We start from the raw sequence: 21745 nt of genomic DNA on the forward strand, positions 1-21745 counted from the left end.
TAGAGTACCGTTCATCAGATTACCGTTCAGTAGAGTACCGTTCAGCAGAGTACCGTTCAGTAGAGTACCGTTCATCAGATTACTGTTCATCAGAGTACCGTTCAGTAGAGTACCGTTCATCAGAGTACCGTTCAGCAGAGTACCGTTCAGTAGAGTGCCGTTCATCAGAGTACCGTTCAGTAGAGTACCGTTCATCAGAGTACCGTTCATCAGAGTACCGTTCATCAGAGTACCGTTCAGTAGAGTACCGTTCATCAGAGTACCGTTCAGCAGAGTACCGTTCAGTAGAGTACCGTTCATCAGATTACCGTTCAGTAGAGTACCGTTCATCAGAGTACCGTTCATCAGAGTACCATTCATCAGAGTACCGTTCATCAGAGTACCGTTCATCAGAGTACCGTTCATCAGAGTACCGTTCAGCAGAGTACCGTTCATCAGAGTACCGTTCATCAGAGTACCGTTCATCAGAGTACCGTTCATCAGAGTACCGTTCATCAGAGTACCGTTCATCAGAGTACCGTTCATCAGAGTACCGTTCAGTAGAGTGCCACTCTGTCCGTCTGTCTGTCTGTCTCCCCACTGTCCCTCATCTTATGTCAGGCAGCAATGTAGTGCGCTGCCAACCCACAGCTCTCTGCATCCTCCCCCCAACAGGACGGGTAGCCTATCCTCATCAGAGAGGTCTTTGAAACCTTGAATAAGGGTTTCAAATTTGGGGAAATGACACTCTCTAGTTTTGTATTTTTGACATCTTGTCAGGAAATGCAGCTCCGTCTCAGGTTCTGCTGTGGTGCAGTGGTTGCACAGCCTTTCCTCTACAGGGAGCCAGGTTCTGCTGTGGTGCAGTGTTTGCACAGCCTTTCCTCTACAGGGAGCCAGGTTCTGCTGTGGTGCAGTGGTTGCACAGCCTTTCCTCTACAGGGAGCCAGGTTCTGCTGTGGTGCAGTGGTTGCACAGCCTTTCCTCTACAGGGAACCAGGTTTTCCTGTGTCTACCCTTCTCAAATGGCAAGGCTGTGCTCACTGAGCCTGTACTTAACCATGGCCAAATAGTTAGCCACAGTGTTGATTTAGGGCCAGATCCCACAGCATTTAACATTGTGTTTGTGATTGTGTTTCCCAATAAGTAATGTAGTTTTGTTTTGACTGTGTTGTAATTTGTTTTATTCTGATTGATTGGATGTTCTGGTCCTGAGGCTTCAGTGTGTTAGTAGAACAGGTTTGTGAACTCACTCTCTCTCTCTCTTCTCTTTCACTCTGTCTGTCTCCATTTGTCTGTCTCTCTCTCTCTGTCGGTCTCTTTCTCTCTCTCTCTGTCTCTCTTTCTCTCTCTCTGTCTCTCTTTCTCTCTCTCTGTCTCTCTTTCGCTCTCTGTCTCTCTCTCTGAGAGAGTGTGAGTGTGTGTGTGTGTGAGTGTGTGTGTGTGTGTGTGTGTGTGTGTGTGTGTGTGTGTGTGTGTGTGTGTGTGTGTGTGTGTGTGTGTGTGTGTGTGTGTGTGTGTGTGTGTGTGTGTGTGTGTGTGTGTGTGTGTGTGTGTGTGTGTGTGTGTGCTTGTTTGTGTGTGTGAGAGCTATGCTGACTCTGAGGCCAGTGTCACTTCTTACATCATTTGTTGTTTAGCCAACATGAAGAGCCCCTAAACTACAGCCACATGTACAGTTGAAGTGGGAAGTTTACATACACTTAGGTTGGAGTCATTAAAACTTTTTTTTCAAACACTCCACAAATGTCTTGTTAATTAAAACCTCTTAGGGATCCCTTCACCTCCCTTCACGCTCGGATCCCGTTAACGGGATTGACAGTCTAAAGACTGTTGACATCTAGTGGACGCCAGAGGAACTGCAAGCACATTTCTATTAAAAAGGGATTTTCATTAGAAACCTAATGGTAAACACATTGAGCTCCCACACATTGAGCTTGGGGTTTCACCTGCCAAATCAGTTCTGTTATCCTCACAGACATTATTCAAACAGTTTTAGAAACGTCACAGTGTTTTCTATCCAGGTCTACTAATAATATAAATATCCTAGCTTCTGGGCCTGAGTAGCAGGCAGTTTATTTTTGGGCACGCTTTTCATCCGGACGTGATAATACTTGCCCCCTATCCCAAAGAGGTTTTTAACAAATTATAGTTTTGGAAAGTCGGTTAGGACATCTACTTTGTGTATGACACAAGTCCTTTTTCTAACAATTGTTTACAGACAGATGATCTCATTTATAATTCACTGTATCACAATTCCAGTGGGTCAGAAGTTTACATACACTAAGTTGACTGTGCCTTTAAACAGCTTTGAAAATTCCAGAAAATGATTTCATGGCTTTAGAAGCTTCTGATAGGCTAATTGACATCATTTGAGTCAATTGGAGATGAACCTGTGGATGTATTTCAAGGTCTACCTTCAAACTCAGTGCCTCTTTGCTTGACATCATGGGAAAATCAAAATAAATCAGCCAAGACCTCAGAAACAATTGTAGGCCTCCACAAGTCTGGTTCATCCTAAGATAGCTACCCGAAAATTTGAATCCAAGTTAAACAATTAAAAGACAATGCTACCAAATACTAACATTGGTTGGTGGATATAAAGGTCTTTGATAGGCTGATGCGGAATTTGTATTCAGGAAATAACCACTGCCAGCTAAATGTGCCAGGTTATCTAACGGGAACAGCTAACGTGTAGCGTTTTATCCCGCGCCACTACGTCAACGACATTAATTGGCTGATGCACAAACTTAAATGTTTTAGAATATTCCCAGGTAATGCATCCTACTCCCCCCCGACACCTCCCCAGTTTATAGAGGTGTAGGTAGAGGCCTTTCACATTGGGTTTGTGTACAACAAATGAAGTTGTTGAGATCTGAGAAACGGTTGCTAATTCCCTCAAAGGCTTGTAACAGTGCGAGTCCTACCAGGATTTATAATGTCTTGTAACGGAACCAATAACCCAGGGTAGTGTTGTTGTATGGCATTCCCACAATCCGTTTGACCTTTCACCTCTTTATGTATCGTGAAACCTGTATTACAGCCCTGTAATGTGTTGTTTCTGTCAGCCTGTGTTGCCTGTGTTGCCTGTGTTGCCTGTGTAGCCTGTGTTGCCTGTGTTCCTGCAATGTGCTTTGTCTGTTTATAATGCTAGTCTGTGTTGCCTGTGTTCCTGCAATGTGCTTCGTCTGTTTATAATGCTAGCCTGTGTTGCCTGTGTTCCTGCAATGTGCTTTGTCTGTTTATAATGCTAGCCTGTGTTGCCTGTGTTCCTGCAATGTGCTTCGTCTGTTTATAATGCTAGCCTGTGTTGCCTGTGTTCCTGCAATGTGCTTTGTCTGTTTATAATGCTAGCCTGTGTTGCCTGTGTTCCTGCAATGTGCTTCGTCTGTTTATAACGCTAGCCTGTGTTCCCTGTGTTGCCTGTGTTCCTGTAATACGCTTCATCTGTTTATAATGCTAGCCTGTGTTCCCTGTGTTCCTGCAATATGCTTCGTCTGTTTATAATGCTAGCCTGTGTTCCCTGTGTTCCTGTGTTCCTGCGATATGCTTCATCTGTTTATAATGCTAGCCTGTGTTCCCTGTGTTCCTGCAATATGCTTTGTCTGTTTGTAACGCTAGCCTGTGTTCCCTGTGTTCCTGCAATATTCTTTGTCTGTTTATAATGCTAGCCTGTGTTCCCTGTGTTCCTGCAATGTGCTTCGTCTGTTTATAGTGCTAGCCTCTGTTCCCTGTGTTCCTGCAATGTGCTTTGTCTGTTTATAATGCTAGCCTGTGTTCCCTGTGTTCCTGCAATATGCTTTGTCTGTTTATAATGCTAGCCTGTGTTCCCTGTGTTCCTGCAATATGCTTTGTCTGTTTATAATGCTAGCCTGTGTTCCTGCAATGTGCTTCGTCTGTTTATAATGCTAGCCTGTGTTGTGTTCAGGCCTTGTATTGCATCACTGTGAAACCACTTACATAACAGCACACAACGCTGTGTTTGTGTGTGGGTTTGTGTGTGTGATTGTGTTTGTGTGTGTGGCAGCGCTGTAGAAACCGCCCAACTCCTTAAGTGCGTCATTTGGTCCCTGACAGCTACAGTCAGAGTCGACACGTGTCTCTGACACATTCACCACAAGTATCTGGTCTCTATCTGGTCTCTAGCGAATGTTTTTCTCAGATGATGAACTTTATATCAGATATATCTATAGGGCAGTTACATTACAGTACAATACCAACACCCTAAAGAAACCAGTAGTGGTGGGAACGCCTTCAATCTAACTGCTTCACAAAGAACATGGCATGGTGTCTCATTAGATACTGCACTGTATTCAGAACCCATATCATACTGCACTGTATTCAGAACCCATATCATACTGCACTGTATTCAGAACCCATATCATACTGCACTGTATTCAGAACCCATATCATATCATACTGCACTGTATTCAGAACCCATATCATACTGCACTGTATTCAGAACCCATATCATATACTACTGCACTGTATTCAGAACCCATATCATACTGCACTGTATTCAGAACCCATATCATATACTACTGCACTGTATTCAGAACCCATATCATACTGCACTGTATTCAGAACCCATATCATATAATACTGCACTGTATTCAGAACCCATATCATACTGCACTGTATTCAGAACCCATATCATATCATACTGCACTGTATTCAGAACCCATATCATACTGCACTGTATTCAGAACCCATATCATACTGCACTGTATTCAGAACCCATTTCATACTGCACTGTATTCAGAACCCATATCATACTGCACTGTATTCAGAACCCATATCATACTGCACTGTATTCAGAACCCATATCATATCATACTGCACTGTATTCAGAACCCATATCATACTGCACTATATTCAGAACCCATATAATACTGCACTGTATTCAGAACCCATATCATACTGCACTGTATTCAGAACCCATATAATACTGCACTGTATTCAGAACCCATATCATACTGCACTGTGTTCAGAACCCATATCATACTGCACTGTGTTCAGAACCCATATCATACTGCACTGTATTCAGAACCCATATCATACTGCACTGTATTCAGAACCCATATCATACTGCACTGTATTCAGAACCCATATCATACTGCACTGTGTTCAGAACCCATATCATACTGCACTGTATTCAGAACCCATATCATACTGCACTGTATTCAGAACCCATATCATACTGCACTGTGTTCAGAACCCATATCATACTGCACTGTATTCAGAACCCATATCATACTGCACTGTATTCAGAACCCATATCATACTGCACTGTATTCAGAACCCATATCATACTGCACTGTATTCAGAACCCATATCATACTGCACTGTATTCAGAACCCATATCATACTGCACTGTATTCAGAACCCATATCATACTGCACTGTGTTCAGAACCCATATCATACTGCACTGTATTCAGAACCCATATCATACTGCACTGTGTTCAGAACCCATATCATACTGCACTGTATTCAGAACCCATATCATACTGCGCTGTATTCAGAACCCATATCATATCATACTGCACTATATTCAGAACCCATATCATATCATACTGCACTATATTCAGAACCCATATCATACTGCGCTGTATTCAGAACCCATATCATATCATACTGCACTATATTCAGAACCCATATAATACTGCACTGTATTCAGAACCCATATCATACTGCACTGTATTCAGAACCCATATAATACTGCACTGTATTCAGAACCCATATCATACTGCACTGTGTTCAGAACCAATATCATACTGCACTGTATTCAGAACCCATATCATACTGCGCTGTATTCAGAACCCATATCATATCATACTGCACTATATTCAGAACCCATATAATACTGCACTGTATTCAGAACCCATATCATACTGCACTGTATTCAGAACCCATATAATACTGCACTGTATTCAGAACCCATATAATACTGCACTGTAGTCCAAACCCATATCATACTGCACTGTATTCAGAACCCATATAATACTGCACTGTAGTCCAAACCCATATCATACTGCACTGTATTCAGAACCCATATAATACTGCACTGTATTCAGAACCCCTATCATACTGCACTGTATTCAGAACCCATATCGTACTGCACTGTATTCAGAACCCACATCATACTGCTCTGTAATGGGTTCTGAATACAGTGCAGTATTATATGGGTTCTGAATACAGTGCAGTATGATATGATATGGGTTTAGACTACAGTGCAGTATGATATGATATGGGTTTAGACTACAGTGCAGTATGATATGATATGGGTTTGGACTACAGTGCAGTATGATATGATATGGGTTTAGACTACAGTACAGTATGATATGGGTTTAGACTACAGTGCAGTATGATATGATATGGGTTTTGGAATACTGTCGGGCAGGCAGCGACCCGTGTCTCTGGCATCTGAAGCAGTCCCACTGAAACATGTATTGGTACCGCTAGATGGGATTGTGTTGCAGTGTTTTTTTCATCCTTGTTTTTGCAATAACTAGAATAATATCAGCATGTCAGAATATGTTATTCTGTTTAGATTGCTTCATCCCATTGAGTTTTTAAACCCCAAACAAAATCTCCAAGTCACGAGTTAGTTTACCCTCTCGTACTTATGAGCAGCAACACAGTACTGGAGAAATCCACTATAGGCCTTCCACACACCTGCACTGGCACCTGGTGGCGGTTCCCTGTTACTACAGTCTAGAGCCCAGCTGTAGTTACTACAGTCTAGAGCCCAGGATATACCCAGCTGTAGTTACTACAGTCTAGAGCCCAGGATATACCCAGCTGTAGTCACTACAGTCTAGAGCCCAGGATATACCCAGCTGTACTTACTACAGTCTAGAGCCCAGCTGTAGTTACTACAGTCTAGAGCCCAATATATACCCAGCTGTAGTCACTACAGTCTAGAGCCCAGGATATACCCAGCTGTAGTTACTACAGTCTAGAGCCCAGCTGTAGTTACTACAGTCTAGAGCCCAATATATACCCAGCTGTAGTCACTACAGTCTAGAGCCCAGCTGTAGTTACTACAGTCTAGAGCCCAAGATATACCCAGCTGTAGTTACTACAGTCTAGAGCCCAAGATATACCCAGCTGTAGTTACTACAGTCTAGAGCCCAGGATATACCCAGCTGTAGTTACTACAGTCTAGAGCCCAGCTGTAGTTACTACAGTCTAGAGCCCAGCTGTAGTTACTACAGTCTAGAGCCCAGCTGTAGGTACTACAGTCTAGAGCCCAGGATATACCCAGCTGTAGTTACTACAGTCTAGAGCCCAGGATATACCCAGCTGTAGTTACTACAGTCTAGAGCCCAGGATATACCCAGCTGTAGTTACTACAGTCTAGAGCCCAGCCGTAGTTACTACAGTCTAGAGCCCAGCTGTAGGTACTACACTCTAGAGCCCAGGATATACCCAGCTGTAGTTACTACAGTCTAGAGCCCAGGATATACCCAGCTGTAGTTACTACAGTCTAGAGCCCAGGATATACCCAGCTGTAGTTACTACAGTCTAGAGCCCAGCTGTAGTTACTACAGTCTAGAGCCCAGGATATACCCAGCTGTAGTTACTACAGTGTAGAGCCCAGGATATACCCAGCTGTACTTACTACAGTCTAGAGCCCAGCTGTAGTTACTACAGTCTAGAGCCCAGGATATACCCAGCTGTAGTTACTACAGTGTAGAGCCCAGGATATACCCAGCTGTAGTTACTACAGTCTAGAGCCCAGCTGTAGTTACTACAGTCTAGAGCCCAGGATATACCCAGCTGTAGTTACTAGTCTAGAGCCCAAGATATACCCAGCTGAGTGTTCAGGTATTCAACTCTATATTACCAGACAGTGTGTGAGTATCCCGGTATTCAACTCTATATTACCAGACAGTGTGTGAGTATCCCGGTATTCAACTCTATATTACCAGACAGTGTGTGAGTATCCCGGTATTCAACTCTATATTACCAGACAGTGTGTGAGTATCCAGGTATTCAACTCTATATTACCAGACAGTGTGTGAGTATCCCGGTATTCAACTCTATATTACCAGACAGTGTGTGAGTATCCAGGTATTCAACCCTATATTACCAGACAGTGTGTGAGTATCCAGGTATTCAACCCTATATTACCAGAATGTGCGTGAGTATCCCGGTATTCAACTCTATATTACCAGACAGTGTGTGAGTATCCCGGTATTCAACTCTATATTACCAGACAGTGTGTGAGTATCCAGGTATTCAACCCTATATTACCAGACAGTGTGTGAGTATCCAGGTATTCAACTCTATATTACCAGACAGTGTGTGAGTATCCCGGTATTCAACTCTATATTACCAGACAGTGTGTGAGTATCCAGGTATTCAACTCTATATTACCAGACAGTGTGTGAGTATCCAGGTATTCAACCCTATATTACCAGACAGTGTGTGAGTATCCAGGTATTCAACTCTATATTACCAGACAGTGTTTGAATGTTCAGCTATTCAACCCTATATTACCAGACAGTGTGTGAGTATCCAGGTATTCAACCCTATATTACCAGACAGTGTGTGAGTATCCAGGTATTCAACTCTATATTACCAGACAGTGTTTGAATGTTCAGCTATTCAACCCTATATTACCAGACAGTGTGAGTATCCAGGTATTCAACCCAGTGTAGCTCACTTAGTTGTGTCACTCTCTCTTTGCTGAGTCTATGGATGCAGTCAACACAGTCAGGGATATCAAAGGACGTCCTTTAGGCTTTCCTGATCACAGATAAAATGGCATCCTATTTCCTGATCACAGATCCTATTTCCTGATCAGAGATCCTATTTCCTGATCAGAGATCAAATGGCATCCTATTTCCTGATCACAGATCCTATTTCCTGATCACAGATCCTATTTCCTGATCAGAGATCCTATTTCCTGATCAGAGATAAAATGGCATCCTATTTCCTGATCAGAGATCAAATGGCATCCTATTTCCTGATCAGAGATCAAATGGCATCCTATTTCCTGATCACAGATCCTATTTCCTGATCAGAGATCCTATTTCCTGATCACAGATCAAATGGCATCCTATTTCCTGATCAGAGATCCTATTTCCTGATCAGAGATCCTATTTCCTGATCAGAGATCAAATGGCATCCTGGGGCGGCAGGGAGCCTAGTGGTTAGAGCGTTGGGCCAGTAACCGAGCTGACAAGGTAAAAATCTGTCGTTCTGCCCCTGAACAAGGCAGTTAACCCCACTGTTCATAGGCCGTCATTGAAAGTAAGAATTTGTTCTTAACTGACTTGCCGAGTTAAATAAAGGTTAAAAAAAAAAAAAAAAAAAAAAATATCCCGAACACAGATCAAATGGTACCCTATATCCTGATCAGAAGTAGTGCACTATGTAGGGAGTAGGGCTTGTCTGGATACTTGGGACACAGCTACACAGATCAGTCTTAGTTAGTAGCTAATGCTTAAGGAATTACAGCTGGACCCAGGCTTAGTGCTCAACAACACAGGCTGATTGGACCCAGGCTTAGTGCTCAACAACACAGGCTGATTGGATCCAGGCTTAGTGCTCTACAACACAGGCTGATTAGACCCAGGCTTAGTGCTCAACAACACAGGCTGATTAGACCCAGGCTTAGTGCTCAACAACACAGGCTGATTAGACCCAGGCTTAGTGCTCTACAACACAGGCTGATTAGACCCAGGCTTAGTGCTCTACAACACAGGCTGATTGGACCCAGGCTTAGTGCTCTACAACACAGGCTGATTAGACCCAGGCTTAGTGCTCTACAACACAGGCTGATTGGACCCAGGCTTAGTGCTCTACAACACAGGCTGATTGGACCCAGGCTTAGTGCTCAACAGCACAGGCTGATTGGAGCACATTGATTGGATGGCCAAGTCAGTCCGTCAGTGGAGTAATGTCTCAGTGTTGTGAAGCAGCCTTCTTGATTAAGTTTATTCCAGTTGAAAGGGTTAACAAAGATTAAGTTTATTCCAGTTTAAAGGGTTAACAAAGATTAAGTTTATTCCAGTTTAAAGGGTTAACAAAGATTAAGTTTATTAAGTTTATTCCAGTTTAAAGGGTTAACAAAGATTAAGTTTATTAAGTTTATTCCAGTTTAAAGGGTTAACAACGCTCTGATTAAGGTCATGTGACATTGAGTAAAATGTCTTCTTTGATAAACGGCACAAATGTCCACGTCACACGGACATGCTGATGTCAGTATGAATTGTGACAATTTATCAGGCTTCTATTATTTAATTTTTTTAGGTTGCCACAGTACAGGAAGTCAACACGTACACAATATGGTGCCATATTTCCTTGTATCAGATGTTGTGAAGGTTGAATGTTGTCTTAGGGGAGAAACCAGCCCACGGGTGTTTGATGTTTCCTTCCTATTGGCACTGGTTAACTGTGGTGGGTTTGATGTTGACAGGAGACAATCCTGACTTTCTGTTTCTCTCTCTCTCTCTCTGTCTCTCTCTCTCGCTCTCTGTTTCTCTCTCTCTCTCTCTCTCTCTCTCTCTCTCTCTCTCTCTCTCTCTCTCTCTCTCTCTCTCTCTCTCTCTCTCTTTGTTTTCTTCCTTCTCTCCAGCTCAAATTGAAATTATTCCTTGCAAGATATGTGGAGATAAGTCGTCAGGTATCCACTACGGCGTGATCACCTGCGAAGGCTGCAAGGTAAGGAGAAACATACGTTTATGACGTCACTTCCTGCCGGGGGTCGCCATGGAGATGGCACTCGACAACGACCGTTGGGTCCTCCACTCCTTTTGTTCTTTTGACTCAGACACAGTTGGACAGAATTGCTTTCAGAAATCTCTCCATGTTAATAAGTTCTTCAGAGGGAAAACTTCAAAGTTATGAACAATGACAGACAGTTTCCGTGTTGTTATTCCATCAGCACTATACTTCCTTTGAGAATGGGGGGAAAAACTAAAATTATATTTTGAACCGCCTACATTCAAGCAACAACAACAAAAATATGTATTTTATAGGAAAGCTGCAAAGGTTGCTTTACACAAAGTAAGAAGTAAGAAACCACTTTGAGTTGTATTAAGTCATTTCCAACACTATTTTAATTCTACTGTAACGACAATCTATATCGGTATGTTTCACATATTGAAACTGTTTCCTCTTAGCTCTCTCGCTTATATCTTTCGGTAATCTCTTCCCCTCTCCTCTCAGTAATATAGTGATTATTATTTAACTGACAACACTCATCTCCTGTCCTGGGGAAACGGTCTCCTCTCAGTAATATAGTGATTATTAGTCAACTGACAACACTATAACCATCAATATAGACATATGTTTTTGACAACACTATAGCCATCTCTAATGACAACACAATAGCCATCTCTAATGACAACACAATAGCCATCTCTAACGACAACACTATAGCCATCTCTAATGACAACACTATAGCCATCTCTAATGACAACACTATAGCCATCTCTATTGACAACACTATAGCCATCTCTAACGACAACACTATAGCCATCTCTAATGACAACACTATAGCCATCTCTAATGACAACACTATAGCCATCTCTAATGACAACACTATAGCCGTCTCTAATGACAACACTATAGCCATCTCTATTGACAACACTATAGCCATCTCTGTTGGCAACACTATAGCCATCTCTATTGACAACACTATAGCCGTCTCTAATGACAACACTATAGCCGTCTCTAATGACAACACTATAGCCATCTCTAATGACAACACTATAGCCGTCTCTAATGACAACACAATAGCCATCTCTATTGACAACACTATAGCCGTCTCTAATGACAACACTATAGCCATCTCTATTGACAACACTATAGCCATCTCTATTGACAACACTATAGCCGTCTCTAATGACAACACTATAGCCATCTCTATTGACAACACTATAGCCATCTCTAATGACAACACTATAGCCGTCTCTAATGACAACACAATAGCCATCTCTGTTGGCAACACTATAGCCATCTATATTGACAACACTATAGCCATCTCTAATGACAACACTATAGCCATCTCTGTTGGCAACACTATAGCCGTCTCTAATGACAACACTATAGCCATCTCTAATGACAACACTATAGCCGTCTCTAATGACAACACTATAGCTTTCTCTAATGACAACACAATAGCCATCTCTGTTGGCAACACTATAGCCGTCTCTAATGACAACACTATAGCCATCTCTAATGACAACACTATAGCCATCTCTATTGACAACACTATAGCCATCTCTGTTGGCAACACTATTGTCTTCTATTGTTTGACCCTCCCTCCCTCCTTCCCCCCTCCCCTTCCCCTCCCTCCCTCCCCGCCCTCCCTCCCTCCCTCTCCATCTCCCATCCCTCCCTCTCCATCTCCCATCCCTCCCCCTCCTCCTCCCTCCAGGGTTTCTTCAGGAGGAGCCAGCAGAGTAATGCAGGGTACTCCTGCCCTCGTCAGAAGAACTGTTTGATTGACAGGACCAGCAGAAACCGCTGCCAACACTGTAGACTACAGAAATGCCTGACCGTGGGCATGTCACGAGACGGTATGTATATATATCAGGGTTGGGGTCAATTCCAATTTAATTGTAATTAAATTGGAACTGTAAAACATTTCATCTTTGTAATGAAATTGATTTGGAATTCAGTATTTTTTACATTTCCCAGTTAATAGAATTAAACCAGATAGTATGAAATGTTGACTGCAGGATTCTTTTTCATTTCATTTATTTAACTAGGCAAGTCAGTTAAGACAGCCTAGGAACAGTGGGTGAACTGCCTTGATCAGACTGAAGGACAGATTTGAACCTTGTCAGCTCGGGGATTTGAACTTGCAACCTTGTCCAACTAGTCCAATGCTCTAACCGCTAGGCTACGCTGCAGCCCCAGTCTTAAATCATTTAAACTTGTATTTCTATATTTCCAGTCTAAACAGTGACATGATCAGACTGAAAGCCTGAGGGAATTGAATTCAAATTGGAATTTGTGGAATTGTTGTGGATAATATTGAATTGAGAATTGAATTCTTGGAATTTACCTAACATTGGAATAGAGAGGAATTTAATTATCTCTGAAATCAAAGACTGACTTGGAATTTGAATAGAAATACATAAAATTTACAGGGAGCGAGAATTGCTCCCTGTAAAATAAAAATAAAATAATAATTTGTGGAACTAACCACGATGCATAGGCATACTGTAAAAATGAATGCACACACACACACACACACACACACACACACACACACACACACACACACACACACACACACACACACACACACACTGGATTATGAGTCCACTTCGTCCGTCTTCATTTACCTCCTCAGAGAGGTCAAGTTCTCACACAACACTATTGTTCAATTAAATAACCTTCGGCAATGTCTCTCCATGTCCCCACAGCGGTGAAGTTTGGCCGTATGTCCAAGAAGCAGAGAGACAGCCTGTATGCTGAGGTCCAGAAGCACCGTCTGCAGCAGGCCCAGCAGCTGCAGAGAGACCACCATCCCCAGAACCCGGAGGAGGTCGAGCCTCTCTCTCCCCACTACGGCCTCACCGACCTCCACGAAGACCTGGGAGGGTACATGGAGGAAAACAGCCCTGGGGGGGTTAACGGCCCAGCCTCCAAGGGGGGCTCTGACTCGGGAGGAGTGGGGGGGTTCTACCTGGACATTCAGCCGTCTCCTGATCAGTCTGGTCTGGATATTAACGGTATAAAACCGGAGCCTCTTTGTGATTATGGTTCCAACCAGGGTTTCTTCCCCTACTGTTCCTTCACCAACGGAGAGACGTCTCCCACAGTATCTATGGCTGAGCTAGGTGAGTGGAGAGAGGGGGATTAAGGGACAGATGGAGGGAGGGAGGAGGGGAAAAAGAGGGAGAGAGGAAGAGGTGGAGAGAGGGATTATGGAGCAAAAGGGAGAGACGTCTCCTACCTCGTCCATGGCTGGGTTAGATGAGGGAGGGAGAGAGGCAGGAAGGGATGAGGTAAGGTTTGGGGTGGGGGAGGGAGGGAGGGAGGGAGGAGGGGAAAAAGATGGAGAGAGGAAGAGGTGGAGAGAGGGATTATGGAGGAAAAGGGAGAGACGTCTCCTACCTCGTCCATGGCTGGGTTAGATGAGGGAGGGAGAGAGGCAGGAAGGGAGGAGGTAAGGTTTGGGATGGGGGAGGGAGGGAGGAGGGGAAAAAGATGGAGAGGGGAAGAGGTGGAGAGAGGGATTATGGAGGAAAAGGGAGAGACGTCTCCTACCTCGTCCATGGCTGGGTTAGATGAGGGAGGGAGAGAGGCAGGAAGGGATGAGGTAAGGTTTGGGATGGGGGAGGGAGGGAGGGAGGGAGGAGGGGAAAAAGATGGAGAGGGGAAGAGGTGGAGAGAGGGATTATGGAGGAAAAGGGAGAGACGTCTCCTACCTCGTCCATGGCTGGGTTAGATGAGGGAGGGAGAGAGGCAGGAAGGGATGAGGTAAGGTTTGGGGTGGGGGAGGGAGGGAGGGAGGGAGGGAGGGAGGAGGTAAGGTTTGGGATGGGGGAGGGAGGGAGGCACTAAGGGAAGGGATGAGGTAAGGTTTGGGATGGGGGAGGGAGGGAGGGAGGCACTAAGGGAAGGGATGAGGTAAGGTTTGGGATGAGGGAGGCAGGAAGGGATGAGGTAAGGTTTCGGATGATGGAGGGGGAAGGGGGGGAGGCAGGAAGGGATGAGTTAAGAATTGGGATGGGGGAGGGGGAGGGAGAGAGGCACTAAGGGAAGGGATGAGGTAAGGTTTGGGAGGGAGGGAGGGAGGTAGGTAGGGAAAGGATGAGGTAAGGTTTGGGAGGGAGGGAGGGAGGGAGGGAGGGAGGGAGGGAGGGAGGGAGGGAGGGAAAGGATGAGGTAAGGTGAGGGAGGGAGGGAGGGAGGGAGGGAAAGGATGAGGTAAGGTTTGGGAGGGAGGGAGGGAGGGAGGGAGGGAGGGAGGGAGGGAGGGAGGGAGGGAAAGGATGAGGTAAGGTTTGGGATGGGATGGGGGAGGCAGGGAGGGATGAGGTAAGGTGTAGGATGGGAGGGGGGCGAGAGGGAGGAAAGGTGTAGGATGGGGGAGGGAGGGAGGAAGGGAAGGGACGAGGTAAGATGTGGGATGGGGGAGGCAGGGAGGGGTAAAGAGGGAGAGAACAAGAAGAACGAGAGAGGAATATAGAGAGGTAAAGAAAGAGAAAGGATGGAGCGAACAGAGAGCACAACCGTGGGGCAAAACAAAGGTGGTTTAAAATAGCAGGAGGCTGCAAACTCATCTTCAGAGCTCATTAGAACATTGTCTGGTTAATTAGCATTGTGTTAATTAGCTCCTATTGGGAACCAAGGGGGCACATGTTCAGGGAAATCAGTTATTTACTCTCCCTTGAGCTCCCAGGAAGTGATGTTCTTCTTTAAACAAAAGTATTTCTCATTGTATCCTCTTCCCCTTCACTGTGGGAGATATGTCCCTTTCTTTTATGGTAAATGATTGTATGAACATATGTAGTATTCTCTATTGTAGATCAACCAGCACCAACATAGTGGACAGAATGGTAATTTTCTTTTTTTATTTCACCTTTTTTTCATTTATTTCACCTTTATTTAACCAAATACTGTCTGGGTCATGACAGAATGGTAAAATACTGTCTGGGTCAATACCAGAATAGTAAAATACTGTCTGGGTCAATACCAGAATAGTTAAATACTGTCTGGGTCAATACCAGAATAGTAAAGTACTGTCTGGGTCATGACAGAATAGTAAAATACTGTCTGGGTCATGACAGAATGGTAAAATACTGTCTGGGTCAATACCAGAATGGTAAAATACTGTCTGGGTCATGACAGAATGGTAAAATACTGTCTGGGTCAATACCAGAATGGTAAAATACTGTCTGGGTCAATACCAGAATAGTAAAATACTGTCTGGGTCATGACAGAATAGTAAAATACTGTCTGGGTCATACCAGAATAGTAAAATACTGTCTGGGTCAATACCAGAATAGTATAATACTGTCTGGGTCAATACCAGAATAGTAAAATACTGTCTGGGTCAATACCAGAATAGTTAAATACTGTCTGGGTCAATACCAGAATAGTAAAGTACTGTCTGGGTCATGACAGAATAGTAAAATACTGTCTGGGTCATGACAGAATGGTAAAATACTGTCTGGGTCAATACCAGAATGGTAAAATACTGTCTGGGTCATGACAGAATGGTAAAATACTGTCTGGGTCAATACCAGAATGGTAAAATACTGTCTGGGTCAATACCAGAATAGTAAAATACTGTCTGGGTCATGACAGAATAGTAAAATACTGTCTGGGTCATACCAGAATAGTAAAATACTGTCTGGGTCAATACCAGAATAGTATAATACTGTCTGGGTCAATACCAGAATAGTAAAATACTGTCTGGGTCAATACCAGAATAGTAAAATACTGTCTGGGTCAATACCAGAATAGTATAATACTGTCTGGGTCAATACCAAAATAGTAAAATACTGTCTGGGTCAATACCAGAATAGTAAAATACTGTCTGGGTCAATACCAGAATAGTATAATACTGTCTGGGTCAATACCAGAATAGTAAAATACTGTCTGGGTCAATACCAGAATAGTAAAATACTGTCTGGGTCAATACCAGAATAGTAAAATACTGTCTGTGTCAATACCAGAATAGTAAAATACTGTCTGGGTCAATACCAGAATAGTAAAATACTGTCTGGGTCAATACCAGAATAGTAAAATACTGTCTGGGTCAATACCAGAATAGTAAAATACTGTCTGGGTCATACCAGAATAGTAAAATACTGTCTGGGTCAATACCAGAATAGTACAATACTGTCTGGGTCAATACCAGAATAGTAAAATACTGTCTGGGTCATGACAGAATAGTAAAATACTGTCTGGGTCAATACCAGCATAGTAAAATACTGTCTGGGTCAATACCAGAATAGTAAAATACTGTCTGGGTCAATACCAGAATAGTAAAATACTGTCTGGGTCAATACCAGAATAGTAAAATACTGTCTGGGTCAATACCAGAATAGTAAAATACTGTCTGGGTCAATACCAGAATAGTAAAATACTGTCTGGGTCAATACCAGAATGGTAAAATACTGTCTGGGTCAATACCAGAATAGTAAAATACTGTCTGGGTCATGACAGAATAGTAAAATACTGTCTGGGTCATACCAGAATAGTAAAATACTGTCTGGGTCAATACCAGAATAGTATAATACTGTCTGGGTCAATACCAGAATAGTAAAATACTGTCTGGGTCAATACCAGAATAGTAAAATACTGTCTGGGTCAATACCAGAATAGTAAACTACTGTCTGGGTCAATACCAGAATAGTAAAATACTGTCTGGGTCAATACCAGAATAGTAAAATACTGTCTGTGTCAATACCAGAATAGTAAAATACTGTCTGGGTCAATACCAGAATAGTAAAATACTGTCTGGGTCAATACCAGAATAGTAAAATACTGTCTGGGTCAATACCAGAATAGTAAAATACTGTCTGGGTCAATACCAGAATAGTAAAATACTGTCTGGGTCAATACCAGAATAGTACAATACTGTCTGGGTCAATACCAGAATAGTAAAATACTGTCTGGGTCATGACAGAATAGTAAAATACTGTCTGAGTCAATACCAGAATAGTAAAATACTATCTGGGTCAATACCAGAATAGTAAAATACTGTCTGGGTCAATACCAGAATAGTAAAATACTGTCTGGGTCAATACCAGAATGGTAAAATACTGTCTGGGTCAATACCAGAATAGTAAAATACTGTCTGGGTCAATACCAGAATAGTAAAATACTGTCTGGGTCATGACAGAATAGTAAAATACTGTCTGGGTCAATACCAGAATAGTAAAATACTGTCTGGGTCATGACAGAATAGTAAAATACTGTCTGGGTCAATACCAGAATAGTATAATACTATCTGGGTCAATACCAGAATAGTAAAATACTGTCTGGGTCAATACCAGAATAGTAAAATACTGTCTGGGTCAATACCAGAATAGTATAATACTGTCTGGGTCAATACCAGAATAGTAAAATACTGTCTGGGTCATGACAGAATAGTAAAATACTGTCTGGGTCAATACCAGAATAGTAAAATACTGTCTGGGTCATGACAGAATAGTAAAATACTGTCTGGGTCATGGTTAGAGATGATCAACCACCTCTAACAGTATAGAATAGCAGAACAGTAGGGTTGGAAGAATTTCCCTTTATGGAAACAATGTTGCTGTGTTGTTACACATGTGAGCTCTGCCTAAATGCTGACCCATATTCTACCCTTTTCCCACTACTGGGCAGAGCCAAGAAAAGCCAAACCCAAATGTGCTGGAAAGAACAATGTAAAAAAAACACACAAAAAACAGACCATTCAGTATAGTTCAGTCGGCACCATAATGTGAAAAGGATTCCACTGTGGTCCATCCAGCTCTTGATGTTGTCCTTGACCAATCGTGGTTCAGCTCTTGACGTTGTCCTGGACCAATCGTGGTCCAGCTCTTGATGTTGTCCTTGACCAATCGTGGTCCAGCTCTTGATGTTGTCCTTGACCAATCGTGGTTCAGCTCTTGACCTTGTCCTGGACCAATCGTGGTCCAGCTCTTGACCTTGTCCTGGACCAATCGTGGTCCAGCTCTTGATGTTGTCCTTGACCAGTCGTGGTCCAGCTCTTGATGTTGTCCTTGACCAATCGTGGTTCAGCTCTTGACCTTGTCCTGGACCAATCATGGTCCAGCTCTTGACCTTGTCCTGGACCAATCGTGGTCCAGCTCTTGACCTTGTCCTGGACCAATCGTGGTCCTGCTCTTGACCTTGTCCTGGACCAATCGTGGTCCAGCTCTTGACGTTGTCCTAGACCAATCGTGGTCCAGCTCTTGACGTTGTCCTGGACCAATCGTGGTCCAGCTCTTGACGTTGTCCTGGACCAATCGTGGTCCAGCTCTTGACGTTGTCCTGGACCAATCGTGGTCCAGCTCTTGACGTTGTCCTGCTGCTCTCTCCTGTAGAACACCTAGGCCAGAACATCTCCAAGTCCCACCAGGAGACGTGTCAGTACCTGAGGGAGGAGCTACAGAGCATGACCTGGCAGGCCTTCCTCCAGGAGGAGATAGAGACCTACCAGACGAAGGTAACAATACACACTACCTAGTACACTGCCTAGTACACTATCTAGTACACTACACACTACCTAGTACACTACCTAGTACACTACACACTACCTAGGACACTACACACTACCTAGTACACTACCTAGTACACTACACACTACCTAGTACACTACCTAGTACACTACACACTACCTAGGACACTACCTAGTACACTACACACTACCTAGTACACTACCTAGTACACTACCTAGCACACTACACACTACCTCTATTACACTACCTAGTACACTACACACTACCTAGTACACTACCTAGTACACTACTTTTGTTCCCCTCCCCTCATAGTCCTTTGTCACCCCCCTCTTCCTTCTCCTTTCTCTCTCTGTCTCTCGCTCTCTCTCTGTCTCTCTCTGTCTCTCTCTCTCTCTGTCACTCTCTCTCTCTCTCTCTCTCTCTCTCTCTCTCTCACTCTCTCTCTCTCTCTCTCTCTCTCTCTCTCTCTCTCTCTCTGATACTAGCATCAACAATTATGCCTCTTTTAATAATGTTGTTGTTTATGTCAGCCGGAGGAGGTGATGTGGCAGCTGTGTGCCATCAAGATAACGGAGGCCATCCAGTACGTGGTGGAGTTCGCCAAACGCATCGACGGCTTCATGGAGCTCTGTCAGAACGACCAGATAGTGTTGCTCAAAGCAGGTAGACAAGATGATGGAATGTCTCGACATCACAATGATCAACCCCCAATCTATGTCCTGTCTACTTATATAAGAAACCCCCAATCTATGTCCTGTCTACTTACATAAGAAACCCCCAATCTATGTCCTGTCTACTTACATAAGAAACCCCCAATCTATCTACTGTCTACTGGTATAAGAAACCCCCGATCTATGTCCTGTCTACTTATATAAGAAACCCCCAATCTATCTACTGTCTACTGGTATAAGAAACCCCCGATCTATGTCCTGTCTACTTATATAAGAAACCCCCAATCTATCTACTGTCTACTTACATAAGAAACCCCCAATCTATGTCTTGTCTACTTATATAAGAAACCCCCAATCTATCTACAGTCTACTGGTATAAGAAACCCCCAATCTATGTCCTGTCTACTTATATAAGAAACCCCCAATCTATCTACTGTCTACTTATATAAGAAACCCCCAATCTATCTACTGTCTACTGGTATAAGAAACCCCCAATGTTATGTTGTCTCTCTGACCTGTAGTGATGGTTGTGTTGTTATTGTCTCTCTGACCTGTAGTGATGGTTGTGTTATGTTGTCTCTCTGACCAGTAGTGATGGTTGTTGTTGTCTCTCTGACCTGTAGTGATGGTTGTGTTGTTGTTGTCTTTCTGACCTGTAGTGATGGTTGTGTTGTTATTGTCTCTCTGACCTGTAGTGATGGTTTTGTTGTTGTTGTTGTCTCTCTGACCTGTAGTGATGGTTGTGTTATGTTGTCTCTCTGACCAGTAGTGATGGTTGTTGTTGTCTCTCTGACCTGTAGTGATGGTTGTGTTATGTTGTCTCTCTGACCAGTAGTGATGGTTGTGTTGTTGTTGTCTCTCTGACCAGTAGTGATGGTTGTGTTATGTTGTCTCTCTGACCTGTAGTGATGGTTGTGTTGTTGTTGTCTTTCTGACCTGTAGTGATGGTTGTGTTATGTTGTCTCTCTGACCAGTAGTGATGGTTGTTGTTGTCTCTCTGACCTGTAGTGATGGTTGTGTTGTTGTTGTCTCTCTGACCAGTAGTGATGGTTGTGTTATGTTGTCTCTCTGACAAGTAGTGATGGTTGTGTTGTTGTTGTCTCTCTGACCTGTAGTGATGGTTGTGTTATGTTGTCTCTCTGACCAGTAGTGATGGTTGTTGTTGTCTCTCTGACCTGTAGTGATGGTTGTGTTGTTGTCTCTCTGACCTGTAGTGATGGTTGTGTTGTTGTCTCTCTGACCTGTAGTGATGGTTGTGTTTTTGTCGTCTCTCTGTAGTGACGGTTGTTTTGTTGTCGTCTCTCTGTAGTGATGGTTGTGTTGTTGTTGTCTCTCTGTAGTGATGGTTGTGTTGTTGTCGTCTCTGACCTGTAGTGATGGTTGTGTTGTTGTCGTCTCTCTGTAGTGATGGTTGTGTTGTTGTCGTCTCTCTGTAGTGACGTTTGTGTTGTCGTCGTCTCTCTGTAGTGACGGTTGTGTTGTCGTCGTCTCTCCTCAGGGTCTCTTGAGGTGGTGTTCATCAGGATGTGTCGTGCCTTTGACTCTCAGAACAGCACCGTCTACTTTGATGGGAAGTACGCTGGGACCGACGTCTTCAAAGCGTTGGGTAAGTCAGAATACAACCCAGCGAATCACGTTCATCCCCTTTCAAAGCATTAGGTACGTCAGAATACAACCCAGCGAATCACGTTCATCCCCTTCAATCTGTGGTTGAGGTTCAGCTGTTTCAGAACCATTGATTTAATAGGAGAGGAAGTTGTTTGTTGGTATTGGGGACTGTTTTGGACCCCCTCTGACTGAATGGCTCGGCCACTAGGGTATGGACTGGACTGACTGAATGGCTAAATGGACCCCCTCTGACTGAATGGCTGGGCCACTAGGGTATGGACTGGACTGACTGAATGGCTGAATGGACCCCCTCTGACTGAATGGCTGGGCCA

General features: G+C 43.5%; 1 protein-coding gene across 2 annotated transcripts in view; it reads left to right on the plus strand.

The window, feature by feature from the left end:
• LOC110526853 (nuclear receptor ROR-alpha A) overlaps nt 1-21745 on the plus strand; it is a 72964-nt gene that overhangs the window by 41515 nt on the left and 9704 nt on the right. Inside the window, exons 2-7 of one of the 2 annotated variants that reach the window (XM_036981699.1) lie at nt 10569-10654; nt 12375-12516; nt 13372-13788; nt 19000-19121; nt 19665-19797; nt 21304-21411. In XM_036981699.1, coding sequence (XP_036837594.1) covers nt 10569-10654; nt 12375-12516; nt 13372-13788; nt 19000-19121; nt 19665-19797; nt 21304-21411 — 1008 coding nt within the window. The remainder of the gene's footprint in view (nt 1-10568; nt 10655-12374; nt 12517-13371; nt 13789-18999; nt 19122-19664; nt 19798-21303; nt 21412-21745) is intronic. The other variant, XM_036981700.1, reaches the window with a different exon arrangement.

This window comes from Oncorhynchus mykiss, chromosome 6 (assembly GCF_013265735.2).
Source record: "Oncorhynchus mykiss isolate Arlee chromosome 6, USDA_OmykA_1.1, whole genome shotgun sequence".
Lineage (NCBI taxonomy): Eukaryota > Metazoa > Chordata > Actinopteri > Salmoniformes > Salmonidae > Oncorhynchus > Oncorhynchus mykiss.